This window comes from Hyperolius riggenbachi, chromosome 11 (genome assembly GCF_040937935.1).
Source record: "Hyperolius riggenbachi isolate aHypRig1 chromosome 11, aHypRig1.pri, whole genome shotgun sequence".
Classification (NCBI taxonomy): domain Eukaryota; kingdom Metazoa; phylum Chordata; class Amphibia; order Anura; family Hyperoliidae; genus Hyperolius; species Hyperolius riggenbachi.
In genome coordinates, this window is record NC_090656.1 from 8,382,879 (window position 1) to 8,409,555 (window position 26,677).

The following is a 26,677-nucleotide window of genomic DNA, read 5'->3' on the forward strand; positions in this document are numbered from 1 at the left end:
GACACTGATAGGTGCAGGCTGGTAGGAGGAGACATGGCAGCACAGGACACTGTTAGGTGCAGGCTGGAAGAAGGAGGCATGGCAGCACAGGACACTGATAGGTGCAAGCTGGAAGGAGGAGGCATGGCAGCACAGGGACACTGATAGGTGCAGGCTGGTAGGAGGAGACATGGCAGCACAGGACACTGATAGGTGCAGGCTGGAAGGAGGAGGCATGGCAGCACAGGACACTGATAGGTGCAGGCTCGTAGGAGGAGACATGGCAGCACAGGACACTGTTAGGTGCAGGCTGAAAGAAGGAGGCATGGCAGCACAGGGACACTGATAGGTGCAGGCTGGTAGGAGGAGACATGGCAGCACAGGACACTGATAGGTGCAGGCTGGAAGGAGGAGGCATGGACGCACAGGGACACTGATAGGTGCAGGCTGGTAAGAGGAGACATGGCAGCACAGGACACTGTTAGGTGCAGGCTGGAAGAAGGAGGCATGGCAGCAAAGGACACTGATAGGTGCAGGCTGGAAGGAGGAGACATGGCAGCACAGGACACTGATAGGTGCAGGCTGGAAGGAGGAGGCATGGCAGCGCAGGACACTGATAGGTGCAGGCTGGAAGGAGGAGACATGGCAGCACAGGACACTAATAGGTGCAGGCTGGAAAGAGGAGACATGGCAGCACAGGACACTGATAGGTGCAGGCTGGAAGGAGGAGGCATGGCAGCACAGGGACACTGATACGTGCAGGCTGGAAGGAGGAGGCATGGCAGCACAGGGACACTGATAGGTGCAGGCTGGAAGAAGGAGGCATGGCAGCACAGGACACTGATAGGTGCAGGCTGGAAGAAGGAGGCATGGCAGCACAGGGACAATGATAGGAGTAGGCTGGTAGGAGGAGACATGGCAGCACAGGGACACTGATAGGTGCAGGCTGGTAGGAGGAGGCATGGCAGCACAAGGACACTGATAGGTGCAGGCTGGTAGGAGGAGACATGGCAGCACAGGACACAGATAGGTGCAGGCTTAAAGGAGGAGGCATGGAAGCACAGGGACACTGATAGGTGCAGGCTGGAAGGAGGAGGCATGGCAGCACAGGACACTGATAGGTGCAGGCTGGTAGGAGGAGACATGGCAGCACAGGACACTGATAGGTGCAGGCTGGAAGGAGGAGGCATGGCAGCACAGGACACTGATAGGTGCAGGCTCGTAGGAGGAGACATGGCAGCACAGGACACTGTTAGGTGCAGGCTGGAAGAAGGAGGCATGGCAGCACAGGGACACTGATAGGTGCAGGCTGGTAGGAGGAGACATGGCAGCACAGGACACTGATAGGTGCAGGCTGGAAGGAGGAGGCATGGCAGCACAGGGACACTGATAGGTGCAGGCTGGTAAGAGGAGACATGGCAGCACAGGACACTGTTAGGTGCAGGCTGGAAGAAGGAGGCATGGCAGCAAAGGACACTGATAGGTGCAGGCTGGAAGGAGGAGACATGGCAGCACAGGACACTGATAGGTGCAGGCTGGAAGGAGGAGGCATGGCAGCACAGGACACTGATAGGTGCAGGCTGGAAGGAGGAGACATGGCAGCACAGGACACTAATAGGTGCAGGCTGGAAAGAGGAGACATGGCAGCACAGGACACTAATAGGTGCAGGCTGGAAAGAGGAGACATGGCAGCACAGGACACTGATAGGTGCAGTCTCGTAGGAGGAGACATGGCAGCACAGGGACACTGATAGGTGCAGGCTGGTAGGAGGAGGCATGGCAGCACAGGGACACTGATAGGTGCAGGCTGGAAGAAGGAGGCATGGCAGCACAGGACACTGATAGGTGCAGGCTGGAAGGAGGCAGAAGAGGGATCCTGGGCTGGTAGATTATAAGTGGCAGCCTCACAAAGTAGGCTGCAGGCCGTTATCTTTCAAAATGGAGGGCAAATGCACCCTGTACAACTGGCTATAAACACCATGCAAACATGACCTGCATAGCACACTCACCTACAGGTATCTAATTTAAACAGTTAAATCAGAATCAGAATCATTGATTTTGCCAAGTACAAAGAAGTTGTACCCAGAATTGTTTTTGGCTCATACAGGTTCTGGAAAGGGGGGGGAGAGGAATAGTGAGAGTAAGGTGAAAAAATGTCTGAAAGCCAAGAGCTGCCGCTGGCATACTACGAAATGTGATAAATGCAACATGGGTAACATTCCTCACAGACTTTCAATCTGAATTAAATTTAATTAAATTTATTGGCCAAGTGTGACAGTTGTTGCACCCGGAATTATTTGTGCATTGGTATTAGGCATTAAGGGGGCAAGAGTTCAGGAGAAGGACAGTTTGGGGGGAAGAAGGTGTTCCTGTGCCTGGAGGTTTGGTAAGGATGGTTCTGTAGCTGCGGCCTGATGGGAATTGGTTTAAGTTGCAATTGTTAGGTTGGGCGGGGTCATTCAATATCTTGTTGGCCATGGTCCTCAGTCTGGAGGTGTGTAGAAGGTCCAGTGGTGGCAGGAGTGACTCGATGATCCTCTCTGCAGCGTTGATCACTCTTTGGAGTTTGAGCCTTGCGGTTGCACCGGGGTACCAGACAATGGAGGAGCAGAAGATCATGGACTCGATGGTGGCATTGTAGAAGCTGGTCAGCAGTTCTCACGGCATTCCAAACTTCCTCAGTTCCCTCAGAAAATAGTAGTATTTGCTGAGACTTCGTCTTGGTTTTGGGGGATCATACAGATCATTGGTGATGGTAGTGCCCAAGAACTGAACGCTGGACACCCTGGAGACGTCAGTACCCCCTATGGAGACCGGACGGAATGCGGTAGGGCTCTTTCTGAGTCCACAACCAATTCAACTGTTTTTGGTGTGTGTAATACGAGCTTGTACCATTTGGAAATGCGCTCAACCTGTTACAGCAAGCAAGCTCCTTCGTATATCTACAAATTAATAAATATTCAGTGCACCACCTCTTACCTGTATGGATTTTCCAGCTCCTCTGTGATATAATTAAGCTGAGCCCTAAAGAGAGCAAAATAACAGATTATAGAAAGATCTCACAAACATATCAGATCAGTGCAAAGAAAACAGTTTACTAAAAAAGAGGCTTGAAGATTGCAAGTACTTATAAAACACTGTTTAAACTCCTTAGCAATAGACCCGAGCCTGAGGCTGGTTTCAGACCATAAACCAGCGTTAGCGGTGCGGTGCGTCACGCCTGCTATTGCACGGTGTTCCCTGTCTGGCCACTGGCCAAGCCAGTGTCAGACTGGGAGGTGGAAGAACTGAGGAAATCCACCTGCTGGCCAAGCAGCAGTGCTAACACATTGTGTCTGCTGCTTGGCCGGCAAGTGGATTTCCTCAGCTATTCTACCTCCCAGTCCGAAACTGGGCCAAGCAGGAAGTGATGTGCGCTTGCTGTCTCTTCCTGCTTCGGGTATGCGGAAGCATATTGTTAAAATTCGCTTCCACTCATGTGCGCCGCAACGTCGCATCGGTAGTTTTTTTTTAAAATGCACACGTCGATATAGATAAGCATGATTACCGGGCAGATGCATATCGCCGCAACTTGGCGCAGAAGCCGCGCAGTAATGTAGTTCTTGGCCTGCTTCGGTGATGCAGGGAGAAAACGTCACTTCCGTCGCCTCCTGCCGCAATGTCACAATAGGAAAATCTCCATAGACTTTCATTGCACGGCGGTGGGGTGTGGTAAATATAAGGTGTGAAAGGGCCCTGACTTGTGGTAGCTGCGGGGAGGTAAATGCCGAGCATGGCACATGGGCTTTGTAACTCACCTCCCCCTGGATCCAGACGCTGGCAGCCATTCTTCTTCCAGTCCTCGGAGGCTCTGGATCCCTCTGGTGAGATTGCTGTCTGTCGCCATGCTGACAGCCGGCAATCTCACTATAGGGGTACAGCGCCATCTGGTGGATGGAGGAAAAACTGCAGCGCTTGATCCCAGGGAGGTGGTGAGTAAGTGCAGGCGCTGCTGCAGATTTCTCTGCGGTATGATTTTTTTACCCCTGGTTTGAGGGTCTAAAAGCGCATGAAAGAATTGTACCACTTTTAGACCCTAAAATTCGGAAGTAATCATACCGCCAGGGAGGTTAGTAGTTGTGCAAGACCTCACAATCTAAAATCTTAAAACAAAATTACTACATTGTTTTTTCAGGAATGTCTGACAAGTTTAAATATCCCAGAGATGTGATTGATTTTCTTTGATCGATAACGATGCGCATTTATTCCAAATCCATAATCCGTTTTCATTCAAGTAGTTACTGATTATTATTTTTTATAATATTGACCTGTGTATGGCTAGCATGAGATGTTCAATAAGACAATAATAATTATCGTTTTAATGCAAATTGTAATCAACTTGGACTTGGGCATTTCAGCAGGAAAGACATTTTACTGGCCCAATTCATCCATGCTAATTTGGCACAGCACAATCCTACCAAATCTACTGTATGTAGTAGATGGCAGACGTGTAGCTAGACAGTTTTTGCGCCCCCATCTGGATAGTCCTGTGGGTATGGCCATGCCTTAGAATGAGGTCGTGGTCATGGGTGGAGCCAAATGTACAGTGCCAGCCAGAAATGGATGGCAACAAAGCACTGGAGAGTTCTGAAGTGGCCAGCAATGAGTCCAGATCTCAATCCAACTGAACACCTGTGGAGAGATCTTAAAATAGCTGTTGGAAAAAGGCACCCTTCCAATAAGAGAGACCGGGAGGAGTTTACAAAGCAACAGTGGTCCAAATTCCTGAGTGAGAGGTGTAAGAAGCTTATTGATGGTTATAGGAAGCAACTGATTTCAGTTATTTTTTTCCCCAAAGGTAGTGCTACCAAATATTAGGTTAAGGGTGCCAATAATATTGTCCAGCCCATTTTTGGAGTTTTGTGTGATATTATGTCCAATTTTTTTTTTCTCTCCATTTTTGTTTTGTTCCAATACACAAAGAGAATAAACATGTGTCTAGCAATATCGCAATACTTTTCTGTAAGAAATACTTGATTTTCTGGATACATTTCTGGGGTGCTAACAATTTTGGCCATGACTGTACTGTCACATAAACATTACAGATCTTGCTTCACTTACCACCCATCATATGCAAAGAGGCCATTGTACAGGGCCAGGCCTATGCCGCCTGCTGTAATGGTGGAACCATCAAAACTGTTGTTAAAATTCTGGGTGTTTCCTTAAAAAATGGAAAGAGGAGCGTCAGCAAAATATCTTCTGCCAAACTAAAAGATCACACTTTATATCCAGGCCTGGGATACAGTGAAAGCTTGGTTTGTGAGCATATTTCCATCTAGAGACAGGCTTGTAATCCAAAAGAAGTGAATTGCCCCATAAGAATTCGTTCCACAATCCAAAAACATTTATAGAAAAATATTTAATACAATGTACAGTACTGTATAAAGAAAAAATGCATACAGTAAAACAAATTAACCTGCATTTAACTTTTGAGGCCCATTTCACACATGGGGTTTGATTCACTAAACGGTCATAACTCAAATATCACACCTTATCAAAGATATCACACCTTATGAAAAGATATCACACTTTATCAAAGTTAACATGCCTTATCAGTGTAGCATAACGAGTGCTACAAACCCGTAGGGGCTCAGGGCAGTACGAGTGCCATTGCCAATTAACAGGCATAAGTTCGTAGAGCTCCCTATGCTACTCTGATAAGGCGTGTTAACTTTGATAAGGTGTGATATCTTTGATAAGGTGTGATATTTGAGTTATCGCGGTTTAGTGAATAAAGCCCATGGTGCGGTCAGGGCCGGTTCTGGACTTATTGCTGCCTCAGGCAAACTTGTGAGGATGCAACCCACCCCCCAATTTGAAATCACACCCAATAATTTACTCTGCTTCATTTAATGCAGCTCAACACAATAGCACACTGTCAGACTCCTCACACAGCACAACAAGCTGCTTTTCCCCAATGCTGCTTCTCCTGCCTCCACCCTCCTCACTCACTGTCAGACTCCTCACACAGCACAACAAGCTGCTTTTCCCCAATGCTGCTCTCCTGCCTCCCCCCTCCACACTCACTGTCAGACTCCTCATACAGCACAACAAGCTGCTTTTCCCCAATGCTGCTCTCCTGCCTCCCTCCTCACTCACTGTCAGACTCCTCACACAGCACAACAAGCTGCTTTTCCCCAATGCTGCTTCTCCTGCCTCCCCCCTCCTCACTCACTGTCAGACTCCTCATACAGCACAACAAGCTGCTTTTCCCCAATGCTGCTTCTCCTGCCTCCACCCTCCTCACTCACTGTCAGACTCCTCACACAGCACAACAAGCTGCTTTTCCCCAACGATGCTCTCTCGCCCCCCCCCCCCCCTTCTCACTCACTGTCAGACTCCTCACACAGCACAACAAGCTGCTTTTCCCCAATGCTGCTCTCCTGCCTCCCCCCTCCTCACTCACTGCCAGACTCCTCACACAGCACTACAAGCTGCTTTTCCCCAATGCTGCCCTCCTGCCTCCCCCTCCTCACTCACTGTCAGACTCCTCACACAGCACAACAAGCTGCTTTTCCCCAACGATGCTCTCTCGCCCCCCCCCCCCCCTTCTCACTCACTGTCAGACTCCTCACACAGCACAACAAGCTGCTTTTCCCCAATGCTGCCCTCCTGCCTCCCCCTCCTCGCTCACTGTCAGACTCCTCACACAGCACAACAAGCTGCTTTTCTCCAATGATGACCTCTTCACCTTGCTCTCCTCTCGCTTCTCCTCCTACTCTGACTGCATGCTGTTAGTGTAAACACAGTGCAAACATGCCGCCCCTGTAATCTTTGAACCTGATGCAAGTGTTTCACCTTGCTTCATGAGAGAACCGGCCCTGTGTGCGGGGCGATTCACACACGGCATATGACCCAATTTCATTGCCGCACCACTACCAACATTTTGCTCCGTATCTGCACAGTCTTTGGGGCAGCTTCACTATAACTAGCAGAATCATTGCTATCTATTGGTTCATCCAAACTTTATTTTTGTGTGGCTTTTAAGGGAGTCTGAAGCCAAAACAAAACAAAAAACAGATACTTACCTAAGGAGGGGGGAGGCTCTGGGTCCTATAAAGCCTTCCCGCTCCTCTCCTCTTCCCGTTGTTCCTGCGCTGACTCTCCGTTAGCAGTCTTAGAGCCATCGGTCGGAGATGCCGGCTTCCGATGCGGGTGGGCTTCGCAAGTCTTTGGTAGTACTCAGGCCCCCGAAGACGGGCCGCTCCATACTGCGCACGTATGAGTACCCTCTTTTGCCCACTCACGCGTGAACAGGACAGAGCCACCCGTCATCGCCGCTCACTCGCCGCCGGTCTTCTCCTCTCTGCATAGACGCTGATACACACGCTGCTTCCTGTTTAGCAGGAAGCAGCGTGTGTATCAGCGTGTATGCAGAGAGGAGAAGACTGGCGGCGAGTGAGCGGCGATTGGAATCTGGGGGGTGAGTAGTTGTGTACAGCGCTTTTCTGTGCTAATTACTCTGCAGTCCGAGGGGGGAGCACGGAGGGCAGCCCAGGGAGAGGAAGGGAGGGAGAGGTCGGGGTGCCCTCCCCGCGGCTGCGGCTCCCCCTCAATTACAGCGCCCCCCTCCCTTTGCGCTCAGGGCTGCTGCACGGCTGCACGGCCCCTAGAAACGGGCCTGGCCCGAAGCGGGCGATTTGAACGGACGAGCCTGCTTACGTTCTGTGATTACCATATTTTTTGGAATATAAGACACACTTTTTCGCCCCCAAAAATGGGGAGAACAAGTCCCCTGCATCTTATATTCCAAAGACAGGGAGTCCCCAACTTAGGAATGCCCGCCGATATCAACCGCTGACTCGTCATAATGTCAGGGACTCCTTGCCTTATCCTGTGTCCTTCTCTGCTTCCCCTTGTCTCCCCTCCGCTCCGGGTGTACAGAGTGAAGCGGCAGCACCGGCTCACCTGATCCATCAATTCCAACTGCGATCACAGACATTTCATCTCCCGCATGGCTCCCCCAGTGACGGCTTTTGCTGATGAGGCGATCATAAGAACCCATCACTAGGGGAGCCATGAAGGAGATGAGAGGTCTGTGATTGCCGCTGGAATCAATGGATCAGGTGAGCCGGTGCTGTACACCCGGAGCGGAGGGTCACAAGAGGGCAGAGAGGGTGACAAATGGCCACAAAGAGGGACACAGGAGGGCAGAGTGGGGGACAAATGGCCATAAAGGGGGACTGAGGAAGACTCAGGAGGGTAGACAATGACACAGGAGGGCCAACTAGGGAACGGAAGAGGACACAAGTGGAACATAGGACACATGGGGACACAGGAGGACATAATATTTGGGGGGGGAAGAACATCTACAAGACACTACTGGACTATGGATGTAAGGTAGAAAACAACGAGATGTGGTTTCAGTGCACAAAAAAAAAACAAAAACAAAAACAAAAACAAATAAACAATTTTCAAAAAACAAACAAAAATACTCAAAACATTTCTGGCATATCAGTAAAGAAATGTATTAATAAGCTTACAAGAGTTTGATACTACTGTATAATGTTTGCTAACAAGCCTGTACTTAGGATTGAACTAATCACTTCTGGACATTTGCTCATTTGGAAAATACATTAAAATAATTTCCCACGGATAGTGACGTGTCTGGCATAGGTGTCTACCATGTGACATCAGCCCTCATGGAATACTTCCATAAAAGGAACGATAAGAAGGCCTAATGTCAGGAAAACTCTTGGTTACTGCCTCTTGTAAGTCTCCGCCCACCTCCAGCATGCCACACCTACCTTGTATCAGCAGGACGATGCCGCTAACAATGATAATGATGACGATGATCATTTTGGCTACCGTCAAGAAATTCTGGACGTAACTGGCCAACTTCACACTCAGACAGTTCACCATCGTGATTACCACTGCCAAACACAAAATATCAGAAAGACAACGAGTTATGGCAATGGTGCATAGTATCGGAGCAGGAAAAAAGGGCGCATGCGACAAGTGTACAAATTTGGTGCCGCCGTAGGACTCAATACAATTTATTGTTCTTTGGGTGCCGGAGCAAAAATTTGGGCAACCGCTATATATATATATATATATATATATATATATATATATATATATCGTTTTCTGCTACTTCAAAATGCTGATTACCATATTTTGCAGTATATGAAAGTCACAGAGGTGCCTGGCTCTTCTACTGACCACATATGCTATTGCTCCATTGTTATTGCCTGATGAAGCGGGATCAAACCTGCGAAACGCGTTGCATATTTGGAGTTCATAAATAAAATATATTGACTGTCTTTACTACAGTCGTTGTGTGTCTACTTGGAGGAGGTAAGTCCACCACTGCCTCCTCTATTTAACAAGAATTTGCTTCCTTTTATCCTTTTGGCGCCTCTGTTCTCCTGCATAATATATTGTTTTCTGTTACTTCAAAATGCTGATTACCATATTTTGCGGTATATGAAAGCAACCATAGTTTTTCATTGCCCTGCGGTAGCAGTGCGGTGAATTGCCGTGACGCACCGCGCCAGTGTGAAAGGGGCCAGTGTTTAACATCTGTTCACCATTGTGTTGCAATAAAATACTTCCTTTCCCCCAGAACACCCTGCAAGAGATACTTACTGATGGCGGCAGCAGCCAGAAATTTGACGACCAGCACGGGTGGTTCGCAGCCGGGGTAAAACGGCGCTGCTGAGTATTCGGCAAAGCTGAGGCAGATGATGGCACAAGCCGCTGGCTTCAGGACGATGATAATGGACCAGGAAAACAGGAAGGCTGGGATGGGGCCGAAGGCCTCCATGAGGTAGTGGTAGTCTCCGCCGGACTTTGTGATCATGGTACCCAGTTCTGCATAGCACAGGGCACCTGCCGAAACACAACACCAGAAGGAGGGATAACTATGTCCTCAGTCTAAGGCACATTAGCACACTCCAGCAAAAACTTTTGTTTTGTTTTTTGTTGTTGTTACTGTATGTATGTGTTCCCAAACAGGGCCGGTACTACCATAGGGGCAACTTGGGCAATTGCCGCAGGGCCCTCAGGTCTCCTCCCAATTATTATTTTGATGACTGCAGAGTTTTCGGAAGTAGTGACCTCTCCTGGTCGGTGCACTCCATCATTACTATGTGGTTCCATGTGTTCCCATCTTCGTCCCCGCTCAGTGACCCCGTGGCATTTATGTCATAACATGCACCGGGTTATGGGGGAGAGGCGCCCCTGCAAGGGTGAATTTGGGATTGCACAGAGCCACGGTCTAGTGGAGAAGTGCGCTGCGCTGCCCAGGACAGGTGAGTCGCGATCCACTGACGTCACTTCCTGCAACGCCGCCCTCAGTGGGCGGCGTTGCAGGAAGTGACGTCAGTGGAGCGCACGCTGGAACGCGGAAGAGGTGAGTCCTCCCCGCCCGTGCCTCTTCATATCAGCTGCTTCCTAACGATTTAAAGCTGGAGGGGAGCGCAGATCGGGGGACCTAGGCGAGAGAGGGGGGGGTCTGACCCCCCTCCCCACCGCTAGGCCCAATACCCCCGTCCTGCCCGCTACCCCTCCAGCTCGGCGGCCCCCCGTGGGGGGGGGGGGCAATTTTTTGCAAATTTGCCTCAGGCGGTAAGAAGTCTAGGGCCGGCCCTGACTACACATACAGATCATTATATCATAAGTTTATTTTCACTTCAGATTCCCTTTAAAGGGACCTTAAGCACTCGAAAAAAATGAAACTGGTACTTACCTCGGGCTTCCTCCAGCCCACCGTAGGCCGCAAGGTCCCCCGGCGTCCTCCTGGCTGTGACTTAGCATGCTCACCTTGCAGCGCTGGGTCCCCGGTTTCCTCCCAAGTCCCAAAAACATACAGATAGGTTAATTGGCTTCCTTCTGAATTGACCCTAGACTATTGTAGGGATTAAATTGTGAGCCCCTCTGAAGGACAGTTAAGTGACAAGACTATGTACTCTGTACAGCGCTGCGGAAGATGTCAGTGCTATATAAATAATAATCTTACAGTGTACTAGACAAGAAAAAAAAAAGTTTTATACATACCTAGGGCTTCCTGTTGGCTGATGGTGTAATGGTTAAGGGCTCTGCCTCTGACACAGGAGACCAGGGTTCGAATCTCGGCTCTGCCTGTTCAGTAAGCCAGCACTAATTCAGTAGGAGACCTTGGGCAAGTCTCCCTTACACTGCTACTGCCAATAGAGCGCGCCCTAGTGGCTGCTGCTCTGCTCTGGCGCTTTGAGTCCGCAAGGAGAAAAGCGCAATATAAATGTTATTTGTCTTGTGTGTCTTGTCTTCCTCCAGCCGCATCCGCATGGATCGTTCCAATGCCATTATCCTCCACTGCCTGCAGCTCAGGTCGGGACCCATTAGTTCTGTCAGTCATGGCCAATCTGCGCAAAAAGAAGTGCGCTCTCTATGTATCTCTCCGGGAGTGATCTGTGCGCATGGGGCTGGAAGAAGCCCAAGGTATGTATAAAACTTTTTTTTTGAGATCTCTGGTTTCCTTTAAATTCACTAAGATGCATTTGGTAAAAAAGTAACGTTTGGAAATTTACCTCATGCTGTAAAAACATTTTTTTTTTTTAGTTTCTCACTAAGATTTCACACATGCGGTTTGGTAATAGTTTGGTCATCACTTACCTAAAATGGCAATTATGCCACATACTGCCCAGAGAACCAGACAAGGACCCACAGCTCCGGTGTTAAGGAGGACGGATTTGGGGGAGATAAAGATGCCAGATCCGATAATCGTTCCAACGATGAGACTGATTCCACTGAACAATCCAATCTGCGGGCAGAACACAACATTAGGGCTCAAACCCACTAGAGCGATTTTTTGAGCGTTTAGGGAGCGATTCAAACCGCTAGCGATTTCCCTAAAAACTCAGCTAATGTTAGTGGATGGGCCAAATTCCACTGGAGAGATTGCGTTTACCAAAATCGCAAACGCAGGACATGCAGCATGTTTGCGTTTTGCTTTAGCGTTTCTGCATTGTAAAATATATAAACGCTGGCATAATCGCTCGTCAATACCTACACAGAGCGATTTTGCTAGCGTTTTGAATTTGCTGCACACTGTAAAAAAATTTAAAGTAATTGAAAGGACCAATCAGAGTTAAAAATGCTAATCGCTACACAATCGCTGGCAAAACGCTTACACTTTTTAAAATCGCTACCAAAATTGCCAGTAAATGCTAATGAAATCGCTTACAAAACGCTCACACAAATCGCTAGCGATAGCGATTTGTAGTGGGTTCCAGGCGTTAGTCCTGTTCATGAGAAACAGTGCATATGGATATTAGTTAAATCTGCAGTTTGCACTTTGACCACAAGATGTCACTAGTGTTTATACCTTTCCTACTTGTATCTGTGTATTGTGAATATGGTTATCATCAGCAACAACTACCATGGTTGTAGGAAGTTTGCCTGATTTACACAACTTTGGTTGTATTGCTGTCACAACGTTTTGTTAAAAACATAAAAAGCTTCAATACAAACTATAAATAAATAGGATGCAATTAATTCTGTCTTGCATTCAATTTTAATGCAAACTCTACGCAGCTTGGTAATGGGCAAATTAAATGCACTTCCTAACAATTAGGCAGAAACGCCTCCGAAATTAAAAAAATGCTGCAGCCCAGGAGAATGAGTTTCTGCAAAACGCCTACCGCTCTGGTGTGCACCAGCCCATTGCAATACATTAGGCCAAGCGTTTCCACATCCACAAGCGGTTCTAAAAACGCTACCAAAACCGCTCGGTGTGCACTAGGCCTGAGTCCCTTTCCCCAGAAAATTCACATAATTGTGCAGATTTGCCCAGAAAATACGTTCAATCATGTCGGCAGATTTGACTAAAAAACTCGTTCAATCATGTCGGTAGATTTGACCGGAAAATATATGCAATCATGTGGCAGATTTGACTAAAAAATTCGTTCAATCATGTCGGCAGATTTGACCGGAAAATATGTGCAATCATGTGGCAGATTTGACTAGAAATACTGGCAATCATGTCAGCAGATTTGACTAGAAATACGTGCAATCATGTCAGCAGATTTGACTAGAAATACATGCAATCATGTCAGCAGATTTGACCAGAAATACGTGCAATCATGTCAGCAGATTTGACTAGAAATACGTGCAATCATGTCAGCAGATTTGACTAGAAATACATGCAATTGTGTCAGCAGATTTGACCAGAAATACGTGCAATCATGTCAGCAGATTTGACCAGAAATACGTGCAATCATGTCAGCAGATTTGACCAGAAATACGTGCAATCATGTCAGCAGATTTGACCAGAAATACGTGCAATCATGTCAGCAGATTTGACTAGAAATAGGTGCAATCACGTCAGCAGATTTGACTAGAAATACGTGCAATCACGTCAGCAGATTTGACTAATCATGTCAGCAGATTTGACTAGAAATACGTGCAATCACGTCAGCAGATTTGACTAGAAATACGTGCAATCATGTCAGCAGATTTGACTAGAAATACGTGCAATCATGTCAGCAGATTTGACTAGAAATACATGCAATCATGTCAGCAGATTTGACTAGAAATACATGCAATCACGTCAGCAGATTTGACTAGAAATACGTGCAATCATGTCAGCAGATTTGACCAGAAATACGTGCAATTATGTCAGCAGATTTGACTAGAAATATGTGCAATCATGTCAGCAGATTTGACTAGAAATTGGTGCAATCACGTCAGCAGATTTGACTAGAAATACGTGCAATCACGTCAGCAGATTTGACTAGAAATACGTGCAATCACGTCAGCAGATTTGACTAATCATGTCAGCAGATTTGACTAGAAATACGTGCAATCACGTCAGCAGATTTGACTAGAAATACGTGCAATCACGTCAGCAGATTTGACTAGAAATACGTGCAATCATGTCAGCAGATTTGACTAGAAATACATGCAATCACGTCAGCAGATTTGACTAGAAATACATGCAATCACGTCAGCAGATTTGACTAGAAATACGTGCAATCATGTCAGCAGATTTGACCAGAAATACGTGCAATTATGTCAGCAGATTTGACTAGAAATATGTGCAATCACGTCAGCAGATTTGACTAGAAATAGGTGCAATCACGTCAGCAGATTTGACTAGAAATACGTGCAATCACGTCAGCAGATTTGACTAGAAATACGTGCAATCACGTCAGCAGATTTGACTAGAAATACGTGCAATAACGTCAGCAGATTCGACTAGAAATACATGCAATCATGTCAGCAGATTTGACCAGAAATACGTGCAATCATGTCAGCAGATTTGACCAGAAAAATCCGTGCAATCATGTCAGCAGATTTGACCAGAAATACGTGCAATCATGTCAGCAGATTTGACTAGAAATAGGTGCAATCATGTCAGCAGATTTGACTAGAAATAGGTGCAATCACGTCAGCAAATTTGACTAGAAATACGTGCAATCACGTCAGCAGATTTGACTAGAAATACGTGCAATCACGTCAGCAGATTTGACTAGAAATACATGCAATCATGTCAGCAAATTTGACTAGAAATACGTGCAATCACGTCAGCAGATTTGACTAGAAACACGTGCAATCATGTCAGCAGATTTGACTAGAAATACGTGCAATCATGTAAGCAGATTTGACTAGAAATACATGCAATCATGTCAGCAGATTTGACTAGAAATACATGCAATCACGTCAGCAGATTTGACTAGAAATACGTGCAATCATGTCAGCAGATTTGACTAGAAATACGTGCAATCACATCAGCAGATTTGACTAGAAATACGTGCAATCATGTCAGCAGATTTGACTAGAAATACGTGCAATCATGTCAGCAGATTTGACTAGAAATACGTGCAATCATGTCAGCAGACTTGACTAGAAATAGGTGCAATCATGTCAGCAGATTTGAGCAGAAAATACATGCAATCATGTCAGCAGATTTGACTAGAAATAGGTGCAATCATGTGGCAGGCAGACCTGGCCAGAAAACACTTCAATCATGTGGCAGACTTGACCAGAACATACACCTGGCTGGCTGTAATAAAAAAAAAAACATTTACTCACCTGAAGAGCACAGCTCCTGTCCTGGCCTCCGTCCGGCACGCAGCTTCCATGATCCTCTGCAGCCAGCAACTAAAACTCCCGTGCTGAGCAGGGCTACGGGAAAATGGCACCCGAAGCCCTGCACTGCAAACTCAAAGTCTCCAGAACAGGGCTTCGGACGCCATTTTACTGTAGCCCTGCTCAGCCGCTGCCGGAGCTGCTGCTGCTGCCGGTGAACTGCAAGTGGGGGTTGCAGGTGTGGGTTCGCAGTCCCAGCCCCATTCATCATCATCCTCAGCTCCTTTTTTATAACGGACGGATGTAGGATTGGTGCAGCTGTGGGTGGATCATCTGATCCCCCCAGGGATACACCTAATAAACTTCAGGTTATTAACCTTACAGGAGAAACTCTACCCGAATCAGTGGAATGTCTACTGAGTAGGGGTTTGGGGTTCTGTCCACTTCAGCAGCTGGATAAATTTGATTTTATAGTTGACCTGCACCTTTTCTGTAGAAAACTTTTTCTTCAGTCAGTTGTAAAGAGGAAGGATTGTACTGTCATTCCAATAGGGCCCCCAGAAGTGAGTTTAACTCAAGGGGACAATGAGGCCCTGGAAGACCTCAACTTTTTGTACGAGATCGGCCAGACAGGGGCTGACGGTTCTTTGATGATGGATGGGGCTGCTGCTGTGGACAACATACATGCACCCCGATACACGACAATCAAACAACAGTTTAGGAGTAGATCTACACGTTTTCCACCGCTGTCTGCTAACGTGGGCATTAGGTGTTTTATACGTGCGGTTGAGGGGGACATTGCAAGACTCGGCACACCGAATGAAGGGGGTTCCGAGTTAACAGGTAGTGACTGCGAGGCATATGACCTTTTGACTACAAGGACAGATTGGATTATTAAACCCTCCGACAAGGGGGGGAACGTAGTAGTAATGACAGCGGGTGATTATAAGACCATGTGCATGGACCTCCTCGGTCAGCGGGGCTGTTACACGAGGGTCTCGGCGTCGAGGGTCGAGAGGTGCCAGGGTGAACTCTTCTCTCTAATTGAGGGTGCACGATTGAAGGGCATCATTGATGAGGAGGTGTCCTCCTTTTTGAGGGTTGCTGATCCCATCCTCCCAACATTCTATGCGTTGCCGAAAGTGCATAAACGTCTTCAGAGACCGCCTGGACGCCCGATAGTTGCGGGCAGAGGCGCTCTGACAGAGAAAATTAGCATCTATGTGGATAAGCATCTGCAATCCCATGTTCAAGGATTACCCTCCTTTATTAAGGATACAACACACCTTTTGAGGGTTCTGGAGGATGTGGTGGTCCCGCCCGGCACTCTCCTTGTATCCCTTGACGTCGAGTCCCTCTACTCGTGCATCCCCCATGACCTGGGGGTACGTGCGGTGGCGAATTTCCTGCGGGAGTTGGGGGTGCAGGATGCTGCGCATAATGGTTTCGTTCTGGACTTGTTGCATTTCTTGTTGACGAACAACATTTTCACCTTTGATGGGGACCGGTACCTCCAGGTGCAGGGGGCGGCGATGGGGACAACATGTGCCCCGTCGTACGCAAACCTATACCTGGGGGACTGGGAGCGAGCGGTTTTTTCTGACGAGGGACTCTCTATGTACCTGTGCCGCGTTTTGTCCTGGCACAGGTACATAGATGATATTTTGATACTGTGGACGGGCACCGCGACACAGGTGACGGATTTTGTGTCACTATTGAATCGGAACAATCTAAATTTGAAATTCACGGTGGAAGTACAATCTGTCTCTATCTCGTTTTTGGATATTCGTATCTCTATCATGCCTGAGGGCAATCTTGCCACGACATTGCATCGTAAAGAGACAGCAACTAATGCGCTATTATGCGCAGATAGTTTTCACCCCCGGCATACGATCAGTGGAATACCGACGGGCCAGTATTTGAGGGCCCGTCGGAATTGCTCTGACGACGTCTCATTTTTACACGAGGCCAACGATTTACGTGGCAGATTTAGAGAGAGAGGGTATAGTGATAGATGTCTACGCAAAGCCTTCAACAGAGCATGGCGAAGTAGGAGAGTGGATTTGTTGCAACCGCGTAAACGTGAAGCTGTGAGGAATGCGGGTCCGTTGCGTTTTTTGACCAGATATTGTGCGCAGCATCCTGCACTCAGGGGCATTCTAAATAGACACTGGTATTTGCTACAGAACGATCCGGTCGTGGGACCTATGGTGTCATCTAGACCTGACCTTACTTTCCGCAGAGCAAGATCTCTGCGTGACGGACTTGTACGGAGCCACTTCACTGGTGTTAACCCTAAGAGACATTGTTTAACAGTGGGCACGTATACATGTGGGGGATGCGATTTATGTCAATTTATTCAGGTAGGGAGGGCTTTTTCTTTGCCCTGCGGCAGGAGAGTGACACTGTCCCATTTCGGAAATTGTAAGACAATCCTAGTGGTGTATATATTGTTATGCCACTGTGGAGCATATTATGTGGGCAAAACAAAACGCCCACTAAGGGAACGTATATCTGAGCATATAAAAAATATTGAGAAGGGGGAGTTGGGCTCTCCTGTCGCGAGGCACTGTGCCCTTGAACACAATAGCCGCACCAACAGTGTTAGATTCATGGTGCTGGATCGCATCCACCCCACAATAAGAGGTGGCAATCTGGATAGACTTCTCCTACGCTGCGAATCACGCTGGATATATAACTTACAGGCTTGTGAGGCACCTGGCCTCAATGAGCAAACAAGCTTTGCCCATTTCCTGCCCATGTAGCGGTTCCTGTTTGGGCACTCTGGGGCCCTGGGATCTGGGGGTATTGCTCTGGCATGCGCCGTTGGGTGCGTTCGTGGCAGTCCTCGATCATAGTTGCCTTATACAAATTATTGAGGGTTGATTGGGTTATGTACCCTTATGGTGTCTTCACGGATATCCTTTCTCCGCGTCGACACTTTGAGTAAGCTTTCATTTTGGACGTTTTATTGTCACAATTTCTGATAACACCAGTTAGCTGTACTGTTATATATGTGCTTTATGTGTCCGTACGTATGGGTAACTGGTAACTCTTAATACGGTGCGGTGGGCTATGGGTGGTGGGTGCGATTGGGGCGGTCTTGGGGGTGGAGCCCGGTGTACAGTAAGTAATGCTGTATTGGCTACATGTGGAGGCACTTGCATAGTGACGCGCTGTGCACCTCTTTGTGGCCTTTATTATCTAGTTGTTGGTTTATCTCCTTGCTGAGCGGAGTCCGCCGGGCACTCCTCCCCCCTTTCCGTCCCCTTCTGCTTCCTTTCCTCCCCTTACCTTGCAATGGTCCACGCTGCCGTGTATTCGCCTCCCAGTGCCCATGCGCACGTACGTACGCATTGATGACATGAATGGGCGGAAGCGTACGTGCGTGTGATTGGCCGCAAGGGCAGATATTAGAGGAAGTTGTAGGCGAAGGTAGCCACGCCCCCTGAGAAAGCCGGAAGCCGGCGAAACATCGGGGAAACTACCCGCCTGCATGGGACGCCACGCCGCCCCGCTCTCCACCCAGGCATCACTCTGAGACTTTTGCCATCAGTCTCCTCCAGCGGCACCGCCTGTCACTTCACACAGGGAGCAGGGGAAGGAGATCTTTGGGGAAGCCCCAACACTCACAGGAGACTCACGCAGGACATACACTGTGGAATTTGTGGGACAGCCTGACGCCAGGACCAGCCAGGACCAGCACTTCACCCTTTACCCAGAAGCATGGTGAGATGAACTGTTCTATGTTGAATATACCCTCTGAGGGACAATGTGATGGAGATGAGGAATCCATGCAGTCACTGTTGGTAGCATTTGGGTGAGATTTTCAAGCTGATTCGAAGGCAGTAGTGTGCGTGTGATATCCAGGCTGTCTAAAACAACAGTTAACAGCATTTACCAGTGGAATCAATGTTGAGACGTGGATCGCTGGACTGTTTTCCCTGCCTCTGTGCTATGCTCTGTGCTATATTGCTCTCTTAATGGTGACCTGCTTGCTGCATGGCAATTGCAACATTTATATCCAAGCTTCTGCTAACACTGCTGGAGTGCATCAATGCTTATTCTATCTAGCTTTGGATGCCGGCGTGTGCATGCTGAGATGAGTGGTGAGTGAGGTGGATGTAGCGTGACGGGGTGGCCATCCCATGTGTTTTTTATTATTTCACTATACATAGGAATATGTTTTGGATCAATAAATTTTGATACGATTATCACAATCAATAGTTGTTTCTGGTGACTGTCTGGGAGTGTACGCCCTGCCTGAAAGAAAAATATTTTCTGCCACTGCCACATTTTTTGAATAGTGCAAGTCAGTTCACGCTGGGGAGTGCTTTGGGGGTGCTTGGAGAATTTTAGGGGGTTCAGCACCCCAAAGCACCCCCCTGGCGCCGCCACTGTCGGGCTGGAAGGTGAGTCCATAGGCAGAGAGCGAGGGGGGAAAGCGGGGCAAATAGGGGGTAAAAGCAGAGAGCGGCACAGGGGGGTACAAATTTAGGCACAGGGGCAAACAGAGTACAGAGGCACAAGGGGTAAATACAGAGGTGGGGGGGAGGGAGTTTGACTTAGGCGCAGATATCAAAAAAGGGCGCATGGAAAAAAGGGCGCCGGATATAGCCGAAATTATACGTTGTAATGTAAAACAATAATTTTCGTTTATAGCTTGTAAACGAAAATCTAGTGCTAAATAGGTTGAATAAACGGAAATGAAACGGCAAAATACCGTCTATAACAACAAATGAATTCTGAAATGAAACATCAAATAGCGTCTATAACAAAAAACAATATTTACACTTGTGCTAAGCATAGTAATACAATGGTAGATTTTACAAGTATTTTAACTGCAATTATACCTAACTTTAGGCTCACACAGATCTATCCCTAACCCCTAGACCACCCCTTTGTGTAAATATACTGTACATAATTTAATAATTTGTATATATTACATATATTGTGCTGTAACTATACCTAACCCTACTCTCTCTCTCACAGCAGGGAGGTGGGGGAGCGGCAGTGGGCGTGGCCAGGGAGAGAGAGCTGCCCAATGTGTTATTGCGCAGCGGTGGGGAGACACAGAGGCATGTCGTGAGGCAAAGAACATGTCTCTGTGTCTCATCTGCCCCCTACGAACCGCCTCGGGTTCTCTGTAAGGTTGTGCCTTTCAACCTTCAAGTTTATATTCAATTGTGCCTTACAGAGTACACTGAACAATTAATGTCACTAGCTGTTCTTCAAGAGAGCTCACAGTTGAATGTACATGTGATAAATATAGTCCCAGCCTTAGCTGTCGCTTACCAGGGTATCTCAGCAGAGGCGTAGCTAGGGCTTTCAGCGGCCAGGGACAAAGGACTATTAATGCGCCCCCTAAGGTGAAGGCTGCGGCGCGCGCATAGTGTGGGCGTGGTTGTGGGTGGAGCCAAATGTACAGGAAGTTAGCAGGCTCACGCTCACCCACCCTCCCTCAGTATGTACTTTCCAGCATGTTCCAAGACAAATTCAGCAATCATGAGCCCCCCCCAATCAAGACAAATTTAGCAATCATGAGCAATCATGAGGCCCCCAACATGACCAACTCAGCAATCATGAGGCCCCCAACAAGACAAATTCAGCAATAATGAGGCCCCAAACAAGACAAATTCAGCAATCATGAGGCCCCCAACAAGACAAATTCAGCAATCATGAGGCCCCCAACAAGACAAATTTAGCAATCATGAGGCCCCCAACAAGACAAATTCAGCAATCATGAGCCCCCCCCCCCCCAATCAAGACAAATTTAGCAATCATGAGCAATCATGAGGCCCCCAACATGACCAACTCAGCAATCATGAGGCCCCCAACAAGACAAATTCAGCAATAATGAGGCCCCAAACAAGACAAATTCAGCAATCATGAGGCCCCCAACAAGACAAATTCAGCAATCATGAGGCCCCCAACAAGACAAATTCAGCAATCATGAGGCCCCCAACAAGACAAATTTAGCAATCATGAGGCCCCCAACAAGACAAATTCAGCAGTCATGAGGCTCCCAACAAGACAAATTCAGCAGTCATGAGGCACATAAATAGACAGCATTTAACATAAATAGGCAGAATGCCCCCTTAATATGGTAGACACCTCTCACCTGGCAGCAGTTCCCCAAAATACAAAAACTCAATCTGACAGCAGTGGTTCCCCAAAAATAGGTAGCCCTAGGTCTATAGGTGTCCCCAGAATATGTAGCCAGCGGTATAGATGTCCCCAGAATAGGTGGCCAGCGGTATAGATGTCCCCAGAACAGGTAGCCAGGGGTAGAGATGTCCACAGAACAGGTACCCAGGGGTAGAGATGTCCACAGAACAGGTAGCCAGGGGTAGAGATGTCCACAGAACAGGTAGCCAGGGGTATATGTGCCCAGTATATGTTGCCAGAGATATATGTGCCCAGTATATGTAGCCAGGGGTATAATATGTGCCCAGTATATGTAGCCAGGGGTATAATATGTGCCCAGTATATATAGCCAGGGGTATATGTGCCCAGTATATGTAGCCAGGGGTATATGTGCCCAGTATATGTAGCCACATATGCCCAGTAAATGTAGCCAGGGGTATATGTGCCCAGTATATGTAGCCAGGTGTATATGTGCCCAGTATATGTAGCCAGGGGTATATGTGCCCAGTAAATGTAGCCATGGTTATATGTGCCCAGTAAATGTAGCCAGGGGTATATGTGCCCAGTAAATGTAGCCAGGGGTATATGTGCCCAGTAAAAGTAGCCAGGGGTATATGTCCCAGTATATGTAGCCAGGGGTATATGTGGCCAGTAAATGTAGCCATGGGTATATGTGCCCAGTAAATGTAGCCAGGGGTATATGTGCCCAGTATATGTAGTCAGGGGTATATGTGCCCAGTATATGTAGCCAGGGGTATATGTGCCCAGTATATGTAGTCAGGGGTATATGTCCCCAGTATATGTAGTCAGGGGGTATATGTGCCCAGTATATGTAGTGGGGGGTATATGTGCCCAGTATATTTAGCCAGGGGTATATGTCCCCAGTATATGTAGCCAGGGGTATATGTCCCCAGTATATATAGTCAGGGGTATATGTGCCCAGTAAATGTAGCCAGGGGTATATGTGCCCAGTATATGTAGTCAGGGGTATATGTGCCCAGTATATGTAGTCAGGAGTATATGTCCCCAGTATATGTAGTCAGGGGGTATATGTCCCAGTATATGTAGTCAGGGGGTATATGTGCCCAGTATATGTCGTCAGGGGTATATGTGCCCAGTAAATGTAGCCAGGGGTATATGTGCCCAGTATATGTAGTCAGGGGTGTATGTGCCCAGTATATGTAGCCAGGGGTATATATGCCCAGTATATGTAGCCAGGGGTATATATGCCCAGTATATGTAGCCAGGGGTATATGTCCCAGTATATGTAGTCAGGTGTATATGTGCCCAGTATATGTAGCCAGGGGGATATGTGCCCAGTATATGTAGGCAGGGGGATATGTGCCCAGTATATGTAATCAGGGGTATATGTGCCCAGTATATGTAGTCAGGGGTATATGTCCCCAGTATATGTAGTCAGGGGGTATATGTGCCCAGTATATGTAGGCAGGTATATATCCCCCCCCCCCCCAGGCTCACGCTCCCCCACCAACCCACCCTCCCTCAGTAATAGCATGTATGTTCCAATCCACCGCACCATAACTGTTTATAGGCCCCTCGGGCGGCGGTCCCCCCAGGCGCTTTTGTCCTGAGCTCAGCCAGTTGGCTGCCTGCCTGCCCCACCTGGCTCTGGCATTGGCTGAATCCGGTCCAGCTGCTGCCTGCCTCCACGGCTCCACCTGTGACCCTGGCTGAGCTGAGGACTCCACGCACCGTGTACGCTGTCTGTGACGTGATGTCTGCGGTCTCAGTCTGCAGACCTGTCTACTCTGCAGGCTAGGGATCAGGGGCTGTCTTGCTGGCGCCTGGCTGCGCCTCTGTCTGCCGACTGCCTTGCCGCTATGTGCGGCGATTATAACGTGTGACGTCACGTTGCCAGGCTGCACGACGTCACTGACTGAGGGAGACCCTGAGCCTGGCGGTTAAGGCGGGCTGAGCCGAGCATACACTGCGCTAGCAACGCAACGCAAATAAATGAAAAGAAAAAAGACACTGCAGAAGCGCCCTTGGGGACCTAGCGCCCGGGGGCACGTGTCCTACCCCTACCCCCCCTAGTTACGCACCTGTATCTCAGTAACCATTGCTGGAGGCGTGGAGACAGCCAGGATACTGAGCAGTCCCATAGCAGGCTGTCTACATTTGGTATAGGTCATGCCTGGTTTTACCACACAGGAGCCTGCAGGCACAGATGTCCTGGCACCTTAGATTTTTCCCAACATGAACCTAAACCCCCCACCAAACTGCACCTAGCTGTCACTTCTCCCTTACTTCCCTTGCCTGTTATAGGTGGCTACAGGTGGCGCTTAGTGTTAGGTAGCCAGAGGTACCCTCAGTATTAAGTAGCTAGTGGTGCCGCTGACTGAAGGGAGATCTCGTCAGTGCAATGCTGGACTCTGCATAGGGAAGGAAGGAGGGAGGGAGGTAGTGGGGAGGGGAGTGAGCTGCCCCTCCATCATCAAGCGCCTATAGGCACAAGCCTACAGTGCCTTATGGTAAATCCGGCCCTGGTGAAGGTGCAATTATGGCTTTACTTTTCATTAGTGTATCACCTTCGCCGTGCACTTGCCTGTTTCTTCAGCTGCATGGCTGGAGCCTCCTTGCTCTGAACAGTCTGGTTGTCCTCTCCATCCTCTTTGGCCTTTTTCCGTTTTCTCCCTTCCCCCATCCTGGCGCTCGATCTGAAAGGTTGAAGAGGAACGTCAGTCCCCCAGATCAGTGTTTCTCAACATTATTACCGTACGCACCCCTCTATTAATGATTGCATTGCTCAGGTACCCCCTTCATGCTTATCTATTTGTCAGGAGGGCTCTCTATGTATTTATTTATTTATTTAAGTATCTCTTGATTCTATTAAAGTGGACCTGAACTCTTGCACAGGTCAGAAGGAAAACACAGAGAAATGCACCCTGTATGTATTTAGAGAGTTTAGCCTGTCTAATTCCCCTCATCTGTGACTAATCATAAGTTTTAATTGGATATCTCCCATGCCAGCTGACTGCCTCAGCAGAGTAGCTAATTGGAAAACAAAGGATGTTAACAATATGTCTGCTGCCATGAAAGCAGGAAGTAGACACACTGCAGATTTATTGCAGGATTTGTATCAGCTGTAATAAAGAAATGTTTTTCTTTAAAGGTTACTATGCTGTTGCTTATCTTTTAGAGCAGAGAGGAAGTTCTGAGTTCAGGTCCGCTTTAAAGTTTACCCAAAGCAAACCTCGGGCTTAAAATTTTTTTTTAACTAAGACAAGTGAAGCCTCTGTTTCCTATAGAGGCTTCTTACGCCACTCTCCGGCCCCCCGACACTGAGCGTGGACCCCTCAAAGTAAATGTACAAGGGCTTGTGGGTAAGATCGGGGCGGGGCTCTTCTTTAGGTACGAGCAGGAAGTACTGTGTTACTGCAGAGGCGTGGCTTGCACAGTCACACTCATGCCAGAAGATAAGTACCTCCCCGATGTTCCGGAGGGCCCCGGCGAGCAGCAGTAGCGGTGTGGAGGATACAGGAAGCATCTACAGGATCTAAAGGCTTCCCTCTTTCTAGGTAAGTATGTCTTTTTTTACCGAGGTTCAGCTCAGGTTGCCTTTAATGAACTATAAATACATAGTTAGGTTTATTTAACCATTCCTGCTGCTGGGCTGCTGCGCGCTATTGCGCATGTTCACGTGATGGCCCCTGTTAGCCCTGAGATCAATGAATGGGAATATAGTTCCAATTCATCGATCTAAGTCCCTGGCAGAAAAAACGACTGCCTCTCATCAGAGACCGCAGTCTTTCTGAAAAACTCTCCCTTCCAAGACTATAAAAAAAAAATAAAAAAAAAAAATCTCACTGTGGCCATCTTGTGGCCAAATAGTAAAACTACATCTACATACATTTTTTAAATAAACTCACATTATTACATTTAAAATTAACTGTTTACCTCCCACACCACAAGTTACCCAAAATAAAAATTTTAATGGGAAAAAAAATACAATAAAAAAAAATAGTTACATAAGGGTCTGAACTTTTTAAATATGCATGTGAAGAGGGTATATTACAAACATTTTTTTTAAATTATAAACTTGTAAATAGTGATGGAAGCAAAACTGAAAAATGCACCTTCATTTTCAAATAAAAGATTGGCACCATACATTGTGATAGGGATGTAATTTAAATGGTGTAATAACTGAGACAAATGGGAAAATACAATACATAGGTTTTAATTATGGTAGTATGTATTATTTTAAAGCTATAGTGGCCAAAAACTGAGTAATTATGATTTTTTTTTCTTAATTCTCCTGTTAAAATGTATTTTAAAAAAATGATTCTTAGCAAAATGTACCACCCAAAGAAAGCCTAATTGGTGGCGGAAAAACAAGATATAGATCAATTAGTGATAAAGTTATTGGCGAATGAATGGGAGGTGAAAATTGCTCTGTTGCATAAGGTGAAAAATCCCAGCGGGCTGAAATGGTTAAAATAGATGTATCATTTTCTTTAATCTACTCACCCTCAGCCACTCTATTCCTCCTCAGTCAGGACAGCAGTGCCACCTCCTCCCTCCTGTTGTGCAAGTCAAATGAAACACTGCTCCTCTCCTGCCTCCCCCCTCCTCACTCACTGTCAGACTCCTCACACAGCACAACAAGCTGCTTTTCCCCAATGATGTTCTCCTGCCTCCCCCTCCTCACTCACTGTCAGAATCCTCACACAGCACAACAAGCTGCTTTTCCCCAATGCTACTCTCCTGCCCCCCCCCTCCTCACTCACTGTCAGAATCCTCACACAGCACAACAAGCTGCTTTTCCCCAATGATGCTCTCCTGCCTCCCACCTCCTAACTCAATGTCAGACTCCTCACACAGCACAACAAGCTGCTTTTACCCAATGATGCTCTTCTGCCTCCCCCCTCCTGACTCACTGTCAGACTCCTCACACAGCACAACAAGCTGCTTTTCCCCAATGATGCTCTCCTGCCTCCCACCTCCTAACTCAATGTCAGACTCCTCACACAGCACAACAAGCTGCTTTTCCCCAATGATGCTCTCCTGCCTCCCCCTCCTCACTCACTGTCAGACTCCTCACACAGCACAACAAGCTGCTTTTCCCTCAATGATGACCTCTTCACCTCGCTCTCCTCTCCTACTCTGCATGCTGTTAGTGTAAACACAGTACAAACATGCTGCCCCTGTAATCTCTGCGCCTGATAGAAATGTTTCACCTTGCTTAGAACCGGCCCTGTCCATAGACCCTCTGTTCTATTAGTGCATAGTTAATGCGACAGGCGCACCAATCCCGAAAAATCGCTGTAGACCCAAAGTTAGGGATATGTTTGGCGGAATGAGCAGAACAGATCCATTGAAATGGAGCAATGCGAACAGATCCTATTGATTATCAATCTGTTCACCTCCGTTAGGGTTTGCTAAATGGACTGCTTTTTTATGCAATGTGAACCGGGCCTTAAAGGACAACCAAAGTGAGAAGAAAATGGAGGCTGCCATATTTATTTCCCTTTAAACAATA

At 47.6% G+C, this 26,677-nt stretch overlaps 1 protein-coding gene across 8 annotated transcripts in view; it reads right to left on the reverse strand.

Moving 5' to 3' along the window:
* The window catches only part of LOC137538661 (b(0,+)-type amino acid transporter 1-like), a 154,743-nt gene that overhangs the window by 17,494 nt on the left and 110,572 nt on the right, over positions 1-26,677 (reverse strand). For all 8 annotated transcript variants that reach the window (XM_068260944.1, XM_068260939.1, XM_068260943.1 and 5 more), the window contains 6 exons: positions 23,744-23,855; positions 11,614-11,761; positions 9,607-9,849; positions 8,766-8,891; positions 5,080-5,179; positions 2,959-3,003 (listed from right to left, as the gene is read on the reverse strand). In XM_068260944.1, the coding sequence (XP_068117045.1) occupies positions 2,959-3,003; positions 5,080-5,179; positions 8,766-8,891; positions 9,607-9,849; positions 11,614-11,761; positions 23,744-23,842 (761 nt within the window). In that variant the 5' untranslated portion in view covers positions 23,843-23,855. The remainder of the gene's footprint in view (positions 1-2,958; positions 3,004-5,079; positions 5,180-8,765; positions 8,892-9,606; positions 9,850-11,613; positions 11,762-23,743; positions 23,856-26,677) is intronic.